The sequence below is a fragment of the Stigmatopora nigra genome, chromosome 1 (assembly GCF_051989575.1).
Source record: "Stigmatopora nigra isolate UIUO_SnigA chromosome 1, RoL_Snig_1.1, whole genome shotgun sequence".
NCBI lineage: Eukaryota > Metazoa > Chordata > Actinopteri > Syngnathiformes > Syngnathidae > Stigmatopora > Stigmatopora nigra.
The window spans coordinates 3986777-4006814 of record NC_135508.1 but is presented as its reverse complement, the minus strand read 5'-3'; the positions used below and the strand labels follow the sequence as shown (position 1 = coordinate 4006814).

The window sequence follows — 20038 nt, the reverse complement described above, 5'->3', positions numbered from 1 at the left end:
TATATGTATGTGGATGTATATATGTGCTTATATATGTATATGTATGTACACGTGTGCTTATATATGTGCTTATATTTATGTATGTGTATATATACATGTGCTTATATTTATGTATGTGTATGTATACATGTGCTTATATTTATGTATGTGTATGTATACATGTGCTTATATATGTGTGTATGTATACATGTGCTTATATATGTGCTTATATTTATGTATGTGTATATATACATGTGCTTATATATGTATGTGTATGTATACATGTGCTTATATATGTATGTATATACGTGCTCATATATATATGTATGGGTATGTATACACGGCTTATATATGTATGTGTATGTATATATTTAACATAAATAAATAAGTGTGTTACTGATATATATATATATATATATATATATATATATATATATATATATATATATATATATATATATATATATATATATATATATATATATATATATATATATATATATATATATATATATATATATATATATATATATATATATATATATATATATATATATATATATATATATATTTCAGCAACACGCTTATTTATTTATATATTTTTATGGCATTTCGTATTTGTCACCTTGCAGTTTAAACATAGTGTGTTGTTGTAATTAGCAAAAGACTAATTAGTGTGCGTATAAGCCGCACCCTTAATTCAAGTAATAATTTTTTTTAGCGCCAAATACGGCTTATATGCGAGAAAATATGGTATGTGTTGTTGTAATTAGCAAAAGCCTAATTTATGCGCGTATAAGCCATACCCTTGATTCAAATAATATTTTTTTAGCGCCAAATACGGCTTATATGCGAGAAAATATGTCGTAGTAATTAGCAAAGGAAGGAAATTGATGATGGAACTTGAAAAGTAGGAATTGTCTTCTCTTACCGGTTCCTTGGCGGACTTCCTCTCTAAAGATGAGGACCGAATAGCTTGTCGAACGCAGTTGGTCATTTCCTTCATGTCGTCGCTCAGATTGGCCGAAATCTCCCCCATCTCCAAACCGCGGAAAGCCGCGGGAGTCCTCCCGTCCGGGGCACCGTCGGACGAGACGGAGACGTCGGCGCTGGCGCTTCTGCTCTCCAGAAGCTCTCGATGTTGCTCGGACAGTGAGCTCAGCCATCCCTCGTAAGGCCACGAGAAGCAAGCCGTGGTCTGATCCGCCTGTGCCGCCGGGGGTCGCGTGGGGGGCTCCGTGCGGCGGACGGCCGGGGGGCTGTAGTACATCCGGATTCCCGTGCTCTCTGGAGCCGTGTGGCTCCTCGGCACGGACTCCAGATCCAGTTGTGAGGCGGCTAAGTTGCTAGCGCTGGGGCCGTCCCAAGTTTTGAAGGGGTCCCTGACATCGGGGCTCTGAGAAAATTAAAGGTGTTGCTTACTTTACTTTTCTTTGTACTTTATACTTTTGACTTTACTTTATACTTTTTACTTTACTTCATACTTTTTACTTTACTTTATACTTTTTACTTTACTTTATACTTTTTACTTTATACTTTTTACTTTATACTTTATACTTTTTACTTTACTTTATACTTTTTACTTTATACTTTTTACTTTATACTTTTTACTTTATACTTTTTACTTTATACTTTTTACTTTATACTTTTTACTTTATACTTTACTTTATACTTTTTACTTTATACTTTATACTTTTTACTTTACTTTATACTTTTTACTTTATACTTTTTACTTTATACTTTATACTTTTTACTTGATACTTTTTACTTTACTTTATACTTTTTGCTTTACTTTATACTTTTTACTTTACTTTGTACTTTATACTTTACTTTATACTTTTAATCTTACTTTGTACTTTTCACTTTACTTTGTACTTTATACTTTGTAATTTATACTTTTTACTTTACTTTGTACTTTATACTTTACTTTATACTTTTAATCTTACTTTGTAATTTATACTTTTCACTTTACTTTGTACTTTACTTTGTAATTTATGCTTTTTACTTTACTTTTTAATTTTCTTTGTGCTTCATACTTTTACTTTATACTTTTTACTTCACTTTTTACTTTAATGATGAGTGATGAGTACAAAGTTTTTTATATGTAACCTATCTTGTGCTGACCGGCCGATCTGTCAAATTTCTTAAGTCAAAGTGGCCCCGGGCCAAACAGTTTGCCCACCCCTGGTTTAGATACAATACAAAAAAAATGGCGTGATTAACCTGATTGTTCAGACAGGTCCAGTTTTTCTTGTTGGTATCACTCAGCGGTGGACAAATAAAATTGGGGAGAACTGTTGGCAAGCAAACAGGTGCGCTCTGCAACTCCGGGGCATCAAGTTCTGCATTGGATTTAGTCCTTCAAAAAATAAAAATAAAATAGATTTTAATACAAATCCAGGTCGGTCCACCCATGTGTGGGTTTTCTTCGGGTACTCCGGTTTCCTCCCACATTCCAAAGACATGCATGGTAGGCTGATTGGACGCTCTAAATGGCCCCTAGGTATGAGTGTGAGCATGAATGGTTGTTTTTCTCCTAGTGCCCTGTGATTGGCTGGCTACCAATTCAGGGTGCCGGCCTAAGTCAGCTGGGATAGGCTCCAGCACCCCCCACTAACCCTAACTCTCACAACAGGAACCACTAAAAAGTATTTAGCATCATCTCATTGAACATACCATGAGTGCCAATTTAACATAATTTAACCTTAATTTCCTTATTAAACATTAAAAAAGCAAGCAAGCATTTACCTGGGTGATCCAGTTCTATTGGGAACAAGTCCATCTGCTGACGACCCAGCACAGGAAGACTTTGACTGTGTTTTCCAGATAAAAAAGAAAGTAGAAAGAACAAAACATATCCGTTAAATATGAAATCAGTTACTGAAATGACTCAATTGGGTTTTATAAAGGAATAATAGGGACATCTGCCGCTACAAAATAAGACTTTTAAAAGAATAGACATTAAGTGTTTGGGTTAGGGCAGTGCTTCTCAAATAGTGGGGCGCGCCCCCCGGGGGGCGCGGTGCGATACCTGGGGGGGGGGCGCGTGTAACCCTGGGGAACAGGATTTTATTTGGCCGTACTAGTATAAAGTGTAATTGCGCATCCACAACAGTAGCTGTCAATGGCGCTCTCATTGTTACTTCTCTCATGTTTGTGAGAGTGCAACATTTCACATGTTGTACCTATAACACTCTTATAAAATGATTTTATTTATATTCACGCCGGGAAGTGGGGGGGGGGGGGGGGGGCCGAATAGTTTTCTTCTTGCTAGGGGGGGCCTAACAGAAAATAATTGAGAAGCACTGGGTTAGGGTTAGGGATGTGATGATAGGCTTTTGTCGAGTCAATGATGATCACAAAGCCTATTTCTGATTACCGTATTTTCACGACTATAAGGCGCACTTAAAAGTCTTAAATTTTCTCCAAAATAGACAGTGCGCCTTATAATCTAGTGCGCCTTATATATGGAAAATACGGAATTCGGCTTCTACAGTCAAGTTTGAAATAGAATAAGGCTGGAAAACAACAAAACCTGTACTGACACTGATAAATGCAAAAAAATATATTGAATAAACAATAGTACTTCAACCAATAGTGGCTTCCATGCAGAATAAAAACAAAAAAATCCTTAAAAAAAAACATACTGTATTTTCACGACTATAAGGCACACTTAAGTCTTAGATTTTTCTCCAAAATAGACACGGCGCCTTATAATCCAGTGCGCCTTATATTTGGAACACATTAAAATGTGCCATTCATTGAGGGTGCGCCTAATAATCCAGTGCGCCTTATATATGGGAAAAATGTCATTCATTGTGGGTGCGCCCTATAATGCAGTGTGCCTTATAGTCGTGAAAATACGGTACTATTAATATTATTATAAACAAAGACTAGATCATAGACACAGACTTGGAGATGTCCCTTTTCCATAGGTCCACTCACCTTGGTCTCCCTCAAGCGGTTCTCCCACTGAGCTCTCTCCTGGCTGAACCTCTCCAGCATCTCCATCTTCTCCCTGCCCCAGTTTCTCTCTCCGATCTGAAGCTGTAACGACAAAGAACCATGGTAGACCTCGGAAATGGTCTGGACCGGGCAGCCAAACACACGCCAAGTAACCTGTTTGGTCAAGTCCATCACGGCGGCGTAGGACTCAGCCAGAAGGTGTTGGTGCTCTTCACGCTCCCTCGTCAGGGCCATCTTGAAGTCTGACGTTTCCATTGCGTCTCCGGATGACGGAGTGACTGCTTTGCTCTCGAGCTGGGGACAATGGCGGAATAATCATTAAAATAAAAGTATTTTCCTTTCATACAAGTAAATGAATATCTCTATAAAAAAATTAAAAAAATTTTGTGGCTTTAGTGCAAAGGGTGTCAGACTCGGGTTGGTTCACGGGCTGCTTTAACGTCAACTTGATTTTAGGTGGGCCGGACCATTTTAGATAAAATATTTAGATACATATTTTTTCTTATAAATGGATTAAAAGAACTGGATTAAAAGCCCTGAATATTCAGTTTTTTTATAGAGCTAAAACAATGTTTATTTTAGCTTTATTTAAATATATTTTTAGATTTTACAAAATGATTTTTGAACTAAAAACACAGTAGAAATTGAAAAAATATTACAATAATAATTAGATTTTTTTAAATGGATTAAAAGAACTGGATTAAAAGCTCTGAATATTCAGTTTTTATAGATCTAAAACAATGTTTATCTTAGCTTTTTTATATATATTTTTAGATTTTACAAAATGATTTTTGAACTAAAAACACAGAAAAAATGATTAAAAAATGACAATTATTGATTTAAAAGGGGGAAAATCCGGAAATTGAATATACATCTATACTCTTCATTTTAATTCGATCCTAAAACAGAAAATCGGCACTCATGATTGACTTTCCCGGGCCACACAAAATGATGCGACGGACCAGATTTAGCCCTCAGGCCGCCACTTTGACACCTGTGCTTTAGTGAGATTCTGATGGACTCACCTGAGTGATGACCCCTTTAAGTTGAGTCCTCTGAACTTCCCACGATGCCTTGGCCTTGGCGAATTGCTGAGTGAGCTCCTGGGAGCCTTGCCGTTCCTGCCTCAACTCGCCACTCAGCTCTCGCAGGGCGACTTTGATGTCCGCCAAGGTGCTGCTAACAGTGCTCGTCTGAAAGAAAATTTTAAATAAAAACAATCAGATTTGCATTAGCCCATGTTTAAGCGTACATGCTACCAACCTTGATTGCTGGCTCGAGTGTTTGTTGGTCTCCATCAGCCATTTTTCCAGGACTTGCCAGGTTATCCTCTTCTAATAAAAGGTACAGGTCCTTCAGATTGTTCATCTACAGGAGCAAATAAACCCTTAAAATTACCTTAAAACCATCAATTTTACAATTTCTCTCATATAAGCCGCCCCTTAAAATTGCCTTAAAACCGTCAAATGTTACAATTTCTCTCGTATAAGCCGCCCCTTTAAAATTTGCTTAAAACCGTCAAATTTTACAATTTCTCTCGTATAAGCCGCCCCTTAAAAAGGCCATAAAACCGTCAAATTATACAATTTCTCTCGTATAAGCCGCCCATTTAAAATTGCCTTAAAACCGTCAAATTTTACAACTTCTCTCGTATAAGCCGCCTCCTCAAAATTGCCTTAAAACCGTCAGATTTTACAATTTCTCTCGTATAAGCCGCCCCCTTAAAATTGCCTTAAAACTGTCGAATTTTACAATTTTTTCTCATATAAGCAGCCACCTTTAAAACGACAAATTTTACAATTTCTCTCATATAAACCGCCCCCTTAAAACTGTCAAACTTTACAATTCCTCTCGTTAAGACGCCCCTTAAATTTGCCTTAAAACCTTCAAATTTCACAACTTCTCTCGTATAAGCCGCCCCCTGATTCCCAATTTTCTCCTCCATATTCATGGTTTTAATAGGGAGTACAATTGTGTTACTTTGAAGGGAAAATCTTTTAAAAAAATCATCACAGGTGCTATTTCTGTAGACAAGTTAAAAAGTTAAAAAGGGAGGTCATGTGAGCAGTACAACCAGGAAATGTGTCCAAGAGTGGTCTTGTTTGTCATCCCTAGGTTGGATACCAGACATAAATTGACTAGATAGCCAGTTTGAAAAGTCAATACATGGATGGAATTTCTTTAGAATTTTTTCTTACTTGATAGGGAAGGTTAAAAAGGTCACAATGACTTCCTACCTCCAGAATGTCCTTCCAATCCGTGTCCTTGTTGCTCCCCAGCCTCCAGTTTTTGAGGAAGCAGCGGAGTTTGAGGCTTAGGAGCAACAATGCTTGTTTCAGGTGCTGGGACTCCTGAGCCAGCAGTGTTCGCTCTTGGTCCCACAACTTGCGCTGGAGTCCAGCCTGGAGGCCCAAAGTTTGCAGTTGGAGAAGAGCCTTCTGCTGCTCCTCCTGTAAAAAAAGCATTTCATACCGGGACTCAATATTTGGATAGTCCATGACAGACGTTATTTGGCGAAACTCTTGAATTTCTGGCAGATTATCCCATGTAAATTATAATTCTATTCAAATGCAGTTGTACCTCTACTAATGACATTTTTTTGGAGAAGTATAGGCATATTTGGCATTAAATTAGCATAATTTGTTCCACTATAAACTAAGAAATATAATAAACCAATTAAAAATGATAAAAGTATCCACATTTTGCCTAAAATTTTGTATATATATTTATGCAAACAAATATTTTAAAAGGATTTACTATACACTACTTTCGAGGAACCTGCAACTTATATTCAGATATGACTTGTATAATGTTAAAATATAGAATATTCTGTGATGTGTGTCATAGTTTATCTTGAACCTAAACAAGTGACTAAAGATGGAAATTAGCCCTCAAATACATTTTTACATGAATATGTTCATTAATATGTACCGTTATGTTGGTTATAAAATAAAACAAACTCAAATTCAAACCTGATCAGCCACAAGAGGGCGCTTTTAGCTTGTGACTGAGAAAATGTATATCTAACTCAAACCACGGCCCGCGGGCCACATGCGGCCCGTTAGGCGTTTTAATCCGGCCCGCCGACGTTGTCCAAATAATGGTTTTTTTCTTACCCAAGATGGCGCCGTCACGCGGAAGCCAGTGGCAGTAGCTCTATACACTATTATTCGTCTTTTTGTGTTTTACAGCCCTTCTATCTTTTTTTGAATGACATTTAAATTTTTCTTAATACATTCCTCTTTACTTGACTTTGTACTTTATACTTTTTACTTGAATGATGAGTGATGAGTATGTTAATACTTTCGTCCTTTTTTTCTGTTTATGTTTAAAATGTACTGTTAACGGATGCACTTTTTTATATGTTATCGTATCTTGTGCTGACCCGGCCCATCCGTCAAATTATTAAAGTCAATATGGCACCCTGGCCCAAAAGTTTGCCCACCCCTGATCTAATTAAACCACTTTTCTGCCCATAAAATAAGTAGATGTCTCCGGCATTGACTGACCAGAATGTTTGGCGTTTCTTCTTTTTCCTCATTTTGCCTTTGACTTGTCTTGCGGTGGTCCGTCTCTCCGATCTGGCCGTCGAGCCCCAGCTGCAAGGGGTCCCTACAATCAGGCTGCTGCATCCGTGCATGGGCGGAGTCGATGGAGAAAGGAATGAAAAACAAACATACCAAAGAAGAAATCATAGAGGTGGAATAAAATGAGCCAAATCACAACAACCAAGCGGATCAAAAATGAGGGCTTTCAAACAGGGCTGCCATGATTAATCGACCAATTACAAAAAACACTTAATTATTATGATAGTCGATTCATTGTTTTGTGACCTGAAAATGATCCTGTTTATGTTTATGCCATATTAAATTTGAGTTTTACATTTGAAAAAATAAAAGAACAGCAAAACAGCAACATTCTATATTACGTTATTTTAATTGTTTTATTTGAGGATTTTGTATAAGAGCAAAAAAATAACAGTACTGTAATACCTTGACATACGAATGCCCCAACATATGAGGAATTTGAGATATGAGTAAAATTCCGAGCAAATATTTGCCTTGAGATACAAGACCCATTTTGAGATCCGAGTAAAATTCCGAGCAAATACTTGTCTTGAGATACAAGACACATTTTGAGATACGAGTAAAATTCCGAGCAAATATTTGCCTTGAGATACAAGACACTGAGATATGAGTAAAATTCCGAGCAAATATTTGCCTTGAGATACAAGACACTGAGATATGAGTAAAATTCCGAGCAAATATTTGCCTTGAGATACAAGACACTGAGATATGAGTAAAATTCCGAGCAAATATTTGCCTTGAGATACAAGACAATTCTTGAGGTACGAGCATTTGAGAAATTCAGCACATCTCGGAGCATCTCCCTCGTACAAAGATGTCTATGAGCACTGGGCGGAGCATTGAATTTTTCCGTTAGTCAGTGCAAAATTAAGGGAAACAAAATGGGTCCAAAGCAAGCCAGTGCAATGAAGGTTAGTGCGAAGAAAAGGCGTATGATGACAATGAATATTAAGCACAAAACAATTGAGAAAAACGAGTAGTGTCGTTGATTTGAAAAACGATTAAATCGACATATAAGCTCAGTCTCAGAACGCAGTAAGATCGTATCTCAAGGTATGACTGTAATATATATATATATATATATATATATATATATATATATATATTTTTTTTATTATTTTTTTTTAATTAATGAAAAAAAATGAAAGAAAAACTGAAAATATTTTTGTACTTCTCAAAGAAGGTGATGTAACCAAAATGGCTACTAGTTATTTGAAAAAGAAAAAAATCAACTATAAATTCTCGGAGTAATAAAATAATAACTAATAGGAGTTATCTAACCGCGTCAAATAATCGGAGTAATAAAAGAATAACTAATAGGAGTTATCTAACCGCATCAAATAATCATGGCGTAACCAGTGATTAATCAAGCCTCCAAACTGTTTGTGACAGCCCTTCTTTCACATGACGAAAAAAAGGATGTAGAGCAAAAAAATCTTGGTCAGGGAGGAGAGGGAGAGCGTGGAGAAAAAAAACAAAAGCAAAATGGAGGAAATGATGGAAGGCTGAGCAAAGGTTGAAAAAATAAGGCAGAAGGAAGAGAAGGATGAGCGGGAGAAAGGATCATACCAGTGAAAGTTCAAAGCAAGAGACACAACAGGTAGCGTTGGATGAGGTGCACGAAGGGGGCGGGGTTAGGCAAAAAGGGAAAAGTGTGGTTTTCCAAATGAGCATGATTGACAGGTGTATGGTTTCCCAGGCAAGGAAGACAGCAGCGAGAAAAAAAAGGAAGGCAGGAGGAGTGTTTGGACTCAGAATTTGCCTCTAATGGACTTGAATAATTATTACTGTACCTATATCCATCAGAAAATTCAGTTTTTGCTATCTGAAAAATCCTGAATTGTGTGCTAACGGTAGCTTATTCCTTAATATACTGTACTTTAATGTACTATTGCACGAATATAACAAATTTTTGCATGCTTGATATTCATTTAATTACATTAATATATCATTTTCTTGTATTGTTTTGAGGACTGGAACCATTTATGGAATTTACATATAAAGTATTGCTCTACTTACGAAATACGAAAAAAGTTGAAAAATTAACTGGGACCTCTATACTTTTTGGGTAACTTGGGTAAATTTTGTAAGAAGTGTACTTTATTACTTTATTGTGTGCTAATGTTAGCTTTTTTCTTATTGTACTGTACTGTACTACTGCACGAATACAACATATTTTGCATGCTTGGTATTCATTTAATTACATTAATATAGCATTTTCTTATAATTCTCTTTAATTTATGCCTGTTTTTCGCATCTTTCATACAAAATTGAAAAAACCTGAGTTGGTGTTTTTTTTAGGACAAATTACGGAATTTACATATAAAGTACTGCTCTACTCACGAAATACGAAAAAAGTTGAAAAATTAATAGGTTCCTGAACTTTTGGGTTAACTTGAAAATTTCGTAAGAAGAAGTGTACTTTCTATGAAAAAAGTTTGGGAACTGATTAATTTCGGAAGAAAACAGATACAACTTTACGTTATTGCAACAAAATGGAGGATTGGGAATGGTTAAATCAGGATTAGCGCAATGTAGGAAAAATAAAACTCATGAAATACAACACTTGGAAAAATAATAAGAAAAAAAGGGATGCTGAGGGAGGGAGTCAACAGGTCAAAATCTTACCTTCTCTTCCGCAGTCTCGATGGTGTCGCTGTGGTCTTCGGAGTGGGGCGACGAATTAACAGCTGAGGCGGAAGATGACTGAGCCTCACCGCCATTGACCGACGCTTTCCCCAGGTTATCCACGCCTTCCACAAAGACCTGGAGCTGGCCATGAAGGGCTTGTAGCCTGCTAGTTAGAGCGCCCACTAGAGGTCTATCTGCCAGGTCGGAAAGCTCCGATATCTGTGGATGCAAACGAAGAGTTATAACCATTTAGCCCATTTGTAACCATTTGGGAATTGTGTTTCCGTACCATATGTTGTGAATAAATGTTTTGTCATGGCGACATGTGTTCAGAATTTGCCAGTTACCCGTACTGATGCAATACCGTAATTTCACGACTATAAGGCGCACCGCATTATAAGGCGCACCCTCAATGAATGACATTTTTCCGTATATAAGGCGCACTGTATTATAAGGCGCCTTGTATCATAAAGCACACTGTATTATAAGGCGAACTGTATTATAAGGCACACTGTATTATAAAGTGCACTGTATTATAAGCCGCACTTTATTATAAGGCACACTGTATTATAAGGCGCACTGTATTATAAGACGCACTGTCTATTTTGGAGAAAATGTAAGACTTTTAAGTGCGCCTTATAGTCGTGAAAATACGGTAATTGCTATTGACTTCCAGGTACGACGCACTCACTACACAGTCACCTCTAGAGCCAGCCATTGTTGATGTTTGGGATTTTTTGGTATAAAATCTTGCAGTGGGGGAGGAGCTATATGATGGAAGATGTTGTAAACTAAGATGGCGTCTGCCTATTGAGTTGAGGCGTTTGTGTTTTTTTGATATCCGACAGTGGTGGTTTTTCATTTTTGATTTTCTGTTTTTTTTCCATATATACGGCGCACTGGATTATAAGGCGCACTGTCTATGTTGGAGAAAGTTTAAGACTTTTAAGTGCGCCTTATAGTCGTGAAAATATGGTACTCGGTGCGCCTTATAGTCGTGAAAATATGGTACTCGGTGCGAGCTGAAAAAGTGTGTAAAAAATTATACCAATTTCTATGGGTGCGCGTTATACTCCAATAAATACAATAATTATAAGTGAATTAATTAGCATTGATGGTGGCCCAGCATGTAAAAATAAAAACAATTGATTTTGTGTTGGGAATTGCACTGTTTGGAAAATACATCATATTGAAACCTAGAGGAAAGGAAAACGAGGACCTGGTTATGAGGACGCACTTTGGTCATGTCGCATAACTCCGGCCCCTCGCCACCATGATGAATGGACGGCGAGCTTGGACGGCAGTTGGATTCCGGAGCGGTCAGGAGCTGTATCGCCGTGGAAATGAGGCGTGCCTGGTCCCTCATGGCCAGCAAAACGTCATTGTCCTTGAACCCGGGGAGGGTTGGTCGTGAAGTTTTTGGCCCGGAGCTTTTGCCCGCCATCTTGTTGTTTTGTTCACTGCTCTCCAGGGACACGTTCTCCACCCCCAATGGTTCTTTGCGCTGTGGTGGTCTAAGGGAGAAACAAGGACACAAAGGCTTAAAAACGCAATTTTATGGAGCGAATACTGATTTTATTGGGCTGGATTACTTTATTCATCCCTTATTTGGTAAATTTCGTTGTCATAGTAGCAAGAGGGTGAGGAAAGGTATTTTAGATATAAATAGATAGTTAATAAGTACCGTATTTTCCCGACTATAAGGCACACCCTCAATGAATGACATTTTTTTCCATATATAAGGCGCACTGTATTATAAGGCGCATTGTATTATAAGGTGCACTGTCTATTTTGGAGAAAATTTAAGACTTTTATGTGCGCCTTATAGTCGTGAAAATAGGGTAATTGCTATTGACTTCCAGGTATGAAGCACTCACTACACAGTCACCTCTACAGCCAGCCATTGTTGATGTTTTGGATTTTTTTGTACAAAATCTTGCAGTGGGGGAGGAGCTATATGATGGAAGATTTTGTAAACTAAGATGGCATCTGCATATTTAACAGTATTGTTTCAGTTCAGGCGTTTATGTTTTTTTAATATCCGACAGTGGTGGTTTTTGGTTTTCTGTTTTATCCATATATAAGGCGCACTGGATCATAAGGCGCTATTTTGGAGAAAATTTAAGACTTTTAAGTGTGCCGTATAGTCGTGAAAATATGGTAAATAGATAGGTAAGTAATTTATGTAAATAATTTATGTTGTTTTCTTTTAAAGTTTGCCAATTTAATGTCACTTCTGAGGGCTACCTTACTGAGTTGGATCCATTGGCCATCACTGAGCCACAACTCAAAATCCTTTTATTTTAAAAATAAAGCCAAAAAAAAAAAAGCAAAAACATACTTTGGATCCCATTTTGTTCTGAAACACTTCAGATTTGGTATTTCGATTCGCCACGTGATAAAGACAACAAGTCTCGACGAGTATTTTCTTCGGAGTCATATGCCCTCTGTTATGGAACCCTGACCTGATTCTTATCGTACAACTACAACAGCAGTTAAGAACCTTTCATTTTTAAATACTCTTGACCAATGTTCCCTTTAATTTTTCGTTGGTCTGGGCAGAAAGACAACCTGCACTGTTGCGCACGCGTGCAGCTTAGAGGGAACATTGCTCGTATCTCAAAATTTGTCTTGTATCTCAAGGCAGATATTTGTTCAGAATTTTACTCATATCTCAAATTCCTCATATGTTGGGGCATTTGTATGTCAAGGTATTACTGTATTGTTATTTTTTGCTTTTATACAAAATCATTTTCAAATAAAACTATTAAATTAACGTAATATAGAACGTTGCTGTTCTTTTATTTTTTCGAACGTAAAACTCAAAATTAATGTGGAAAAAACATAAACAGGATCATTTTCAGGTCACAAAACAATGAAGCGACTAATGAAATAATTAATTCCTTAATCATGGCACTGAGTACCAGTGTGAGTGACATTATCATTGCTCGCTATGGGTATACACCAGTATCAAACATGCCATAAGCAGGTGTACGTCAATGTTCCCTCTAATTTTTCATGTAAAACATGCTGTAAAACACAAAAAACATAAGAGTGGACAGAGATACTGCCATTGGCTGCCGCGTAAACGGCGCCATCATGGGGAAACGGTTAAAAAAAAAAGGTTTAGATTTTATTTACTGCGCGCTATATGATTGTGCTGCGCAGAGAAGACAAGAGTAGTGCGTAATTGCCCAATGCGTGCAGCTTAGAGGGAACATTCCATGATTCGATCTGTGTGTAAAAAATGGGCCTTCACGTTACCTTTTAGGGCCACGCTGTGATGAATCCCCAAGCTCCTCCTCTTCGTCCATCCCCTGGGCCGACTGAGGCTGGTAAGAAGCCAGATCGCACTGCTGCAAGTTGGACAGAAGTACTCTGTTCTCATACTGCAATTTTTTCACCTTCCCGCTGAGTTCTCCAATCTGATGGCGCGCTATTCCCAGTTCTTCCTCTAGGGGGGAAACATCCGGGCTGATGAGGACGGCGGCCTCCTGAGCGGGTTGAAGCGCCCCGTCGTAAAGGAGCCTGTCCGAAAGTGACGACGTCACGGAAGAGAGAGGATCCGCCGTCGTCATCGTCGGTGGCGGCAGTTCCGATTTGTAGCGGTTGATTTCGTTCATCAGTAATTTGTTTTGCTCTTCCATCTCGATTAGAGATCTACGCAGGAGTTCTGCTTCTTCCTCCACAAACTGGAGGTGTCTCTGAAGCTCCATGACATTTTCAGATGGAGCGCCAACCGGTCCTGTACCCGGGCTAGCGCTCGCATTGCTAAGTTCTTGGGGCCCATCTGCAGGAGACAACATTATTTAGTGCAGTGTATCCCAACCTTTTTTGAGCCGAGGCACACTTTTTGCATTGAAAAAAATCTCAAGGGACACCACCATCTGAAAATCTTTGTCGCCTATATTTATAATAGTTATTCTCATCGAAGTTTTATCAGCAGAAATCGCATCCAAAATTATTCCAAAATCTAATTTTTCACAATGACCTAATGTCACGGAAATTTGGCCTGTGGACCCTGAACAACTTCCGGTTTCATTGATGCAAATAACCAAGTAAAGTTATTGATCGCGTCATTTTATCATTTTTCTCTAAATATTACTTAAATCTCCTAATATTACGCAAAAAAAATTGTGCTCACACAGACTTTACGTCGGCAAAAGTTGATGCGCTAGAAACCAGACAACTTCCGTTTCGACTTAGAGAAAAATAAGCAACAAAATTACTGTTTCACAACTTGAATCAAATAATAGTATAATCTACAATTTAACGTCCATCATATTTTGATTTGATTCTTGTAATAGTTCCTTTATAATCTCCTTATATTCATATAAATTTTTCTCTCTCAATATCACATTGTATGACTTCTTGCAATTTCCCACGGCACACCTGACCATTGCTCACGGCACACCAGTGTGCCGCGGCACAGTGGTTGGGAAACACTGATTTAGTGTTTACGGAGCACAACGCGATAGCTTTACGGACGAAGTGTAATCTTAGAGCAGGGGTTGGGAACCTTTTTGACAGAGATAGAGAGCCATAAACAATTCATATTTTCAATTGTTATCCATTGAGAGATAATACTCAGAATTTACTAGAAGTAAAAATACAGTGTTCCCTCGGTTATCGCGGTTAATGGGGTCCGGGACGACCCGCGATAAGTGAATTTCCACAAAGTAGGGATTCCCCTTCAGAAATGCTTAATTTGAATTTAATTCAAAAATTATTTATTTATTTTATTTTTTTTACCCCCCTGTATACAGTACACCATATGGAATACGGGTAGAGAGACTGAAATTCATATTATAACAAAAAAAATGTAAAATATGTTGTTTTGATGTAATATTTGTATTTTTTCCCCAAAAAAATCCGCGAAGCTCTGAGTCCGCGGTAGCTGAACCGCGAAGTAGCGAGGGAACACTGTACATGAAAAAGCGTGCATTTTTAGTCATTTCACTGCCTTTAAAGTAGAAAACGTCACAGAATTATGTTGATAAAATTGTTACACTGATGCTAATCAATGGCATGCAGAAAGGTTTAATTAAAAACTGGAAGATTAAAGCGACTATAGAGGTAGTGTCCAGATTTTAACTCACAGTTTAGCGGAGAGCCATAAGCACGGATCAAAAGAGCCACATGTGACTCCAGAGCCATAGGTTCCCCTACACCTGTCTTAGAGCAAGGGTGTCAAACGCGGGTTGGTTCGCAGGCTGCTTTAATGTCAACTTGATTTCACGTGGGCTGGACCATTTTAGATATAATATTCAGATTTTTTTTCATAAATGGATTAAAAGAACTGGATCAAAAGCCCTGAATATTGAGTTTTTTATAGATCTAAAACAGGGGTCGGGAACCTTTTTGACGAAGAGAGCCACAAACAATGCAAAAAAAAAAAAGATTAAGCAGCTCTAGACTAAGTCTAGAGCCACATGTAGCTCCCGAGCCATAAATTCCCTACCCCTGATCTAAAACAATGTTTATTTTAGCTTTTTAATTATATTTTTAGATTTTACAAAATTATTTTTGAACTAAAAACTCAAAGAAATGATTAAAAAAAAAAGACAATTATTGATGAAAAAGGGGAAAATCAGGAAATTTAACATACATCTATACTCTACATTTTAATTTGATCCTTAAACAGAAAGTCGGCACTCATGATTTGCTTTCCCGGGCCACACAAAATGATGCGGCGGGCCAGATTTGGCCCCCGGGCCGCCACTTTAACACCAGTGTTTTAGAGAATAAATGTTCCTTTTCTTTAAAGTCACACAACGTGGAATAAATGGCTACCTGGTGGCCCTTTCATGTCATCCATTTCCGCCCGTAGGCCTCGGTTCTCCACCTCCAGCTCTACGATTCGCCGACTCAGCAGGTTGGCTTCTTCTTCTACTAGCTTTAGGTGAACTCTGACCTCAGCTTCACGGGTGTGAGGGGAATCGGCGACCTGTCAAAAGCAGCAGCGCAAGTGAAAACGATTGCCAACTTGCCTTCATTCAGTTTCAAAATGGCAATATTATAAAGTAACCTTTTGCTCGTAACATAACAAACAAATTTAAATGAAATTTTACTCGTATCTCAAATTGCTCGTATGTCGAGGTACCACTGTATTCCCATTTTATTGTGATACATTAGAATTACCCGATTATTTCTACGCACCTCCTCGATGGTGATGGAAGCATCGACATCCCCGTACAACGACCTGTACTTGGCCAACTCCTCCTTCATGGCTTCGCTGTCCTTAACCAATTTGGTCAACTTCTTACACATGAGAGCCGATTCTTCCTTGGCAAAGTGAAGCTGACACTTGAGGTCTGAGCTGTCCTCCTGCCGTGGAGAATTGCGAGACAGCAATCAAATGGATTAATTAATCGACTATCAACGGTGTTCACCGTTGACACTGTTTTACAGTGTTCGGACGTTTGGTCGCCGGTCAAATGGTGGCAGAGTTTACTGTTGAAAACAGCTCTCAAAAAGATATTCATGAGGGAGAATTTATTATGTAAGAGAGAAAGTGTAATATTTAAGTACTGTTTATTATCTAAGTACTGTTGAAAACAGTATACATTTAGATATTAAACACTCATGAATATAATTTTGAGAGCTAGTTTCAACAGTACATCAATATTAAACAGTACTTAGATATTAAACGGTATTTAGATATTAAAGAGTACTCATATATTAAAGAATACTCAGATATTAAACAGTACTCAGATATTAAACTGTAATTAGAAATTAAACAGTACTTAGATTCTAAACAGTACTTAGATATTAAACAGTACTTAGATAGATAAACAGTACTTAGATATTAAACAGTACTTAGATATTAAACAGTACTTAGATAGTAAACAGTACTTAGATATTAAACTCTCTCTCTCTTAGATATTAAAACTCTCTTATGAATATAATTTTGAGAGCTGGTTTCAACAGTAAACTCTCTGTCACCATTTGACCGGCGACCAAAAGACCGGCGACCAAATGTCCGGTCACGCTGTTTTACCTGCGGAACAAGCTTCTTGTCGGATTTGTTATTGGGGCGTGCTCCTCTTTTCTTCTGACAATTCTGAAAAAAAGCAGAGTCATATTAGCTTATACAGTCATACCTCTACTTACGAAATGAATAGGTTCCTCAAAAAATTTTGTAACTTGAAAATTTGGTAAGTAGAGGTGTACTTTATATGTAAATTCACTCATTCGTTCCACGGTCCTCATATAACTGCCAACTTGATCCTTTAAAATTGGCCAAAATGTCCCAATTTTGTATGAAGGATGTGTGAAACACAAAAATGAGGAAAAAATATAAGAAAAAGATTTTTTAATGTCTTAAAATGAGTATAACGGCCTTAGATCCCTGTGAAAACGTGCCCTGCATGTACATTATAATGGGAGACGTAATACCCGTGTTTGTCCACCAGATGGCATTTTTTTGTTATTTAGGCCTTACATATTCGCAAAAATACAGTCAAAGGGTTCATGTGGGTTAGGTTGTAAATTATTTTTGCCCTGGCTCAAAAAACCTTAAAAAAAACTCCCTAGTACTACCAAACCATCACCCTGGTGATAAATAAACATCACCAGGGAAACACAATGAAGCGTAAAAACATTGCAAAATTCTGTCAAAAAGCCACACTGCCGTCAAATCACCCTCGCAATAACATGTTTTGAAGTCAATAAGATTAAAAACAAATGCACATCAGCGCCAATGAATGCAACCCTGCAAAAAAACGGTCTGAATCTGCTCTATTTTCACCCACCCAAGTGTCCACTCTACGTATTACACGCTCCCAAAGGATCATTTCACGTTCACGTTAGCGCATACCGCCGAGCCAGCGTATGGTGGCTCTGTGGGTCTCCATGGAAACCAGCCACTTTGCAGTGGACAACAACAAAAGAGCAAAATGGAGGGAGGGAAGGAGGAAAGAAGGAGGACACAATCATAACAACGGGGTCTTAAAGAAATGAAAATGTTAGCATACCTGTCAACCTGGGTTATTAATGATTGCAGTTCCCCTTATTAAGCGATTAGAAACATACAAATGCAACGTGGCACATATTTACTCACATAGGGCGCAATTAAAAGTCTAAAAAATTCTCCAAAGTGGACAAGGTGCCTAATTAGTATGCACTAAATTCAAGATTCTGTAGATGTCGCTGTATGACGCTAACTATACATTGCTTGCTGACGCGCTATATTTATACAAATGTCATGCTTAAAGAGTGACAATATTAGGAGTCGATGATGACCCTAACCCGGATTAGAACAAGATCAGTTCTACAAAAAACACACTTGGAAAAAACCCTGTGCAAAACTTGGTATATCATTTGAAATGATAAAAAAACGTAGAAGACGTTTAAGTTAAAAAGTATGCGCTTAGTCCAGCCTTTCTTGGTATTGTATATTGTTGTGATTGACATACAATGTGTGGAAACCTTCTGGGCGTTCTGTGTGTGGCTCCAGTTTTTTTAACTAGGTCTACAATGTCTTGTGTGTCTTGTGTCTGTCTTGTTACTGCAACCAAGGAATTTCCTAAATACGGGATGAAGTAAAGTTCTAGCCTAACCTAACCTAATAGCCTCCTCTTCAGCCTTTACTTGAATCCAGGGGTGCTTAAGCTCCTATTGGTAGATGGCCCAAGGGTGTCAGACTCAGGTTGGCTCACGGGCCGCATTAATGTGAAGTCGATTTCATGTGGGCTGGACCATTTTAGATATAATATTTAGATATTTTTAAAATAAATGGATTAAAATAAATGGAATAAGACCTGATTATTAAGTTTTTTATAGATCTAAAACAATGTTTATTTTAGCTATTTTTGAAATCTATTTTTAGATTTTATAAAATGACTTTTGAACAAAAAACAGAAAAAAATTATAAAAATTAAAAATAAATCTAACAAAATGTTTGAGATATTTTTCCTAGTAAGACAAAATCTATTTTAATCATGTTCCATATTGAAGTGGAAAACAGAAAATATTTTTATATATTTTTAGATTTTATAAAATGATTTTTGAACTAAAAACAAAGAAAAAAATGGATGAAAAAATTGCAATTGTTGATTTAAAAGGAGGAAAATCAGGAAATATAATATTCATCTATACTCTTCATTTTAATTTGATCCTAAAATAGAAACTCGGCACTCATAATTTACTTTCCCGGCCACACAATATGATTCAACGGGCCAGATTTGGCTCCCGGGCCATTGCTTTGACACCTGTGGCCTCCCCAAGTAAAATAGACTGGCTGCCCAACACGGTCAAAGACAGTTACGTGACTCTTAGAACATAATTGTGAAAAATGTCAGCGATAAAATGACTCTACTTCAAATGACTATGTTTTCCAATGAAAGACGGCGTTTTCTTCATCACAAATGTCCCTTTAAAAGCCAGTGTGGGAATCATAACGTCTTTGTCCCTCTCACTGTGACCGTGATCCAGATGGAATTGACCTGTGGTCAGGGTCCACTAGTGTCCTCTAGCAGCCTGCGATAAATCTCTCTTATTGCGGGATTATAGTCATCCACTCACCCGAGCACATCTGCGACACACCCAAAAAAAATTGCTTTTAAAAAGGACAGTTGAAAATCCCAAATACCTTTTATTTCGGTCCTCTAAACTCATATTAAAATGAATACATTGCCATAAAGGCCGAAAGTACATTTATATATTGCCATGATTTCCAACTAAGGACATTATTTTCCCTTTTATTTTTTTATTTTTTTAAGTTGGGGATAAAAGGGAAGACAAATGTGTATATTTTTAATGAATACATTTTTAGATAAGTGCAAAAAATCAGCTTTTTAGTCGAAAAAAATACAATTCCAGAGTATTCTGTGTGCATAATTTCATTCATTCACTAATTCAGTAATACTCCTATT

At 37.5% G+C, this 20038-nt stretch overlaps 1 protein-coding gene across 1 annotated transcript in view; it reads right to left on the bottom strand.

Moving 5' to 3' along the window:
• mtcl2 (microtubule crosslinking factor 2) overlaps positions 1–20038 on the bottom strand; it is a 37790-nt gene that overhangs the window by 2922 nt on the left and 14830 nt on the right. Inside the window, exons 5-19 of the mRNA XM_077723878.1 lie at positions 17164–17226; positions 16323–16490; positions 15957–16110; positions 13428–13953; positions 11383–11677; positions 10161–10382; positions 7455–7571; positions 6183–6395; positions 5209–5313; positions 4971–5138; positions 4099–4239; positions 3925–4026; positions 2728–2792; positions 2203–2338; positions 911–1375 (exon numbers count right to left, since the gene is read on the bottom strand). Of these exons, the coding sequence (XP_077580004.1) occupies positions 911–1375; positions 2203–2338; positions 2728–2792; positions 3925–4026; positions 4099–4239; positions 4971–5138; positions 5209–5313; positions 6183–6395; positions 7455–7571; positions 10161–10382; positions 11383–11677; positions 13428–13953; positions 15957–16110; positions 16323–16490; positions 17164–17226 (2940 nt within the window). The remainder of the gene's footprint in view (positions 1–910; positions 1376–2202; positions 2339–2727; positions 2793–3924; positions 4027–4098; positions 4240–4970; positions 5139–5208; positions 5314–6182; positions 6396–7454; positions 7572–10160; positions 10383–11382; positions 11678–13427; positions 13954–15956; positions 16111–16322; positions 16491–17163; positions 17227–20038) is intronic.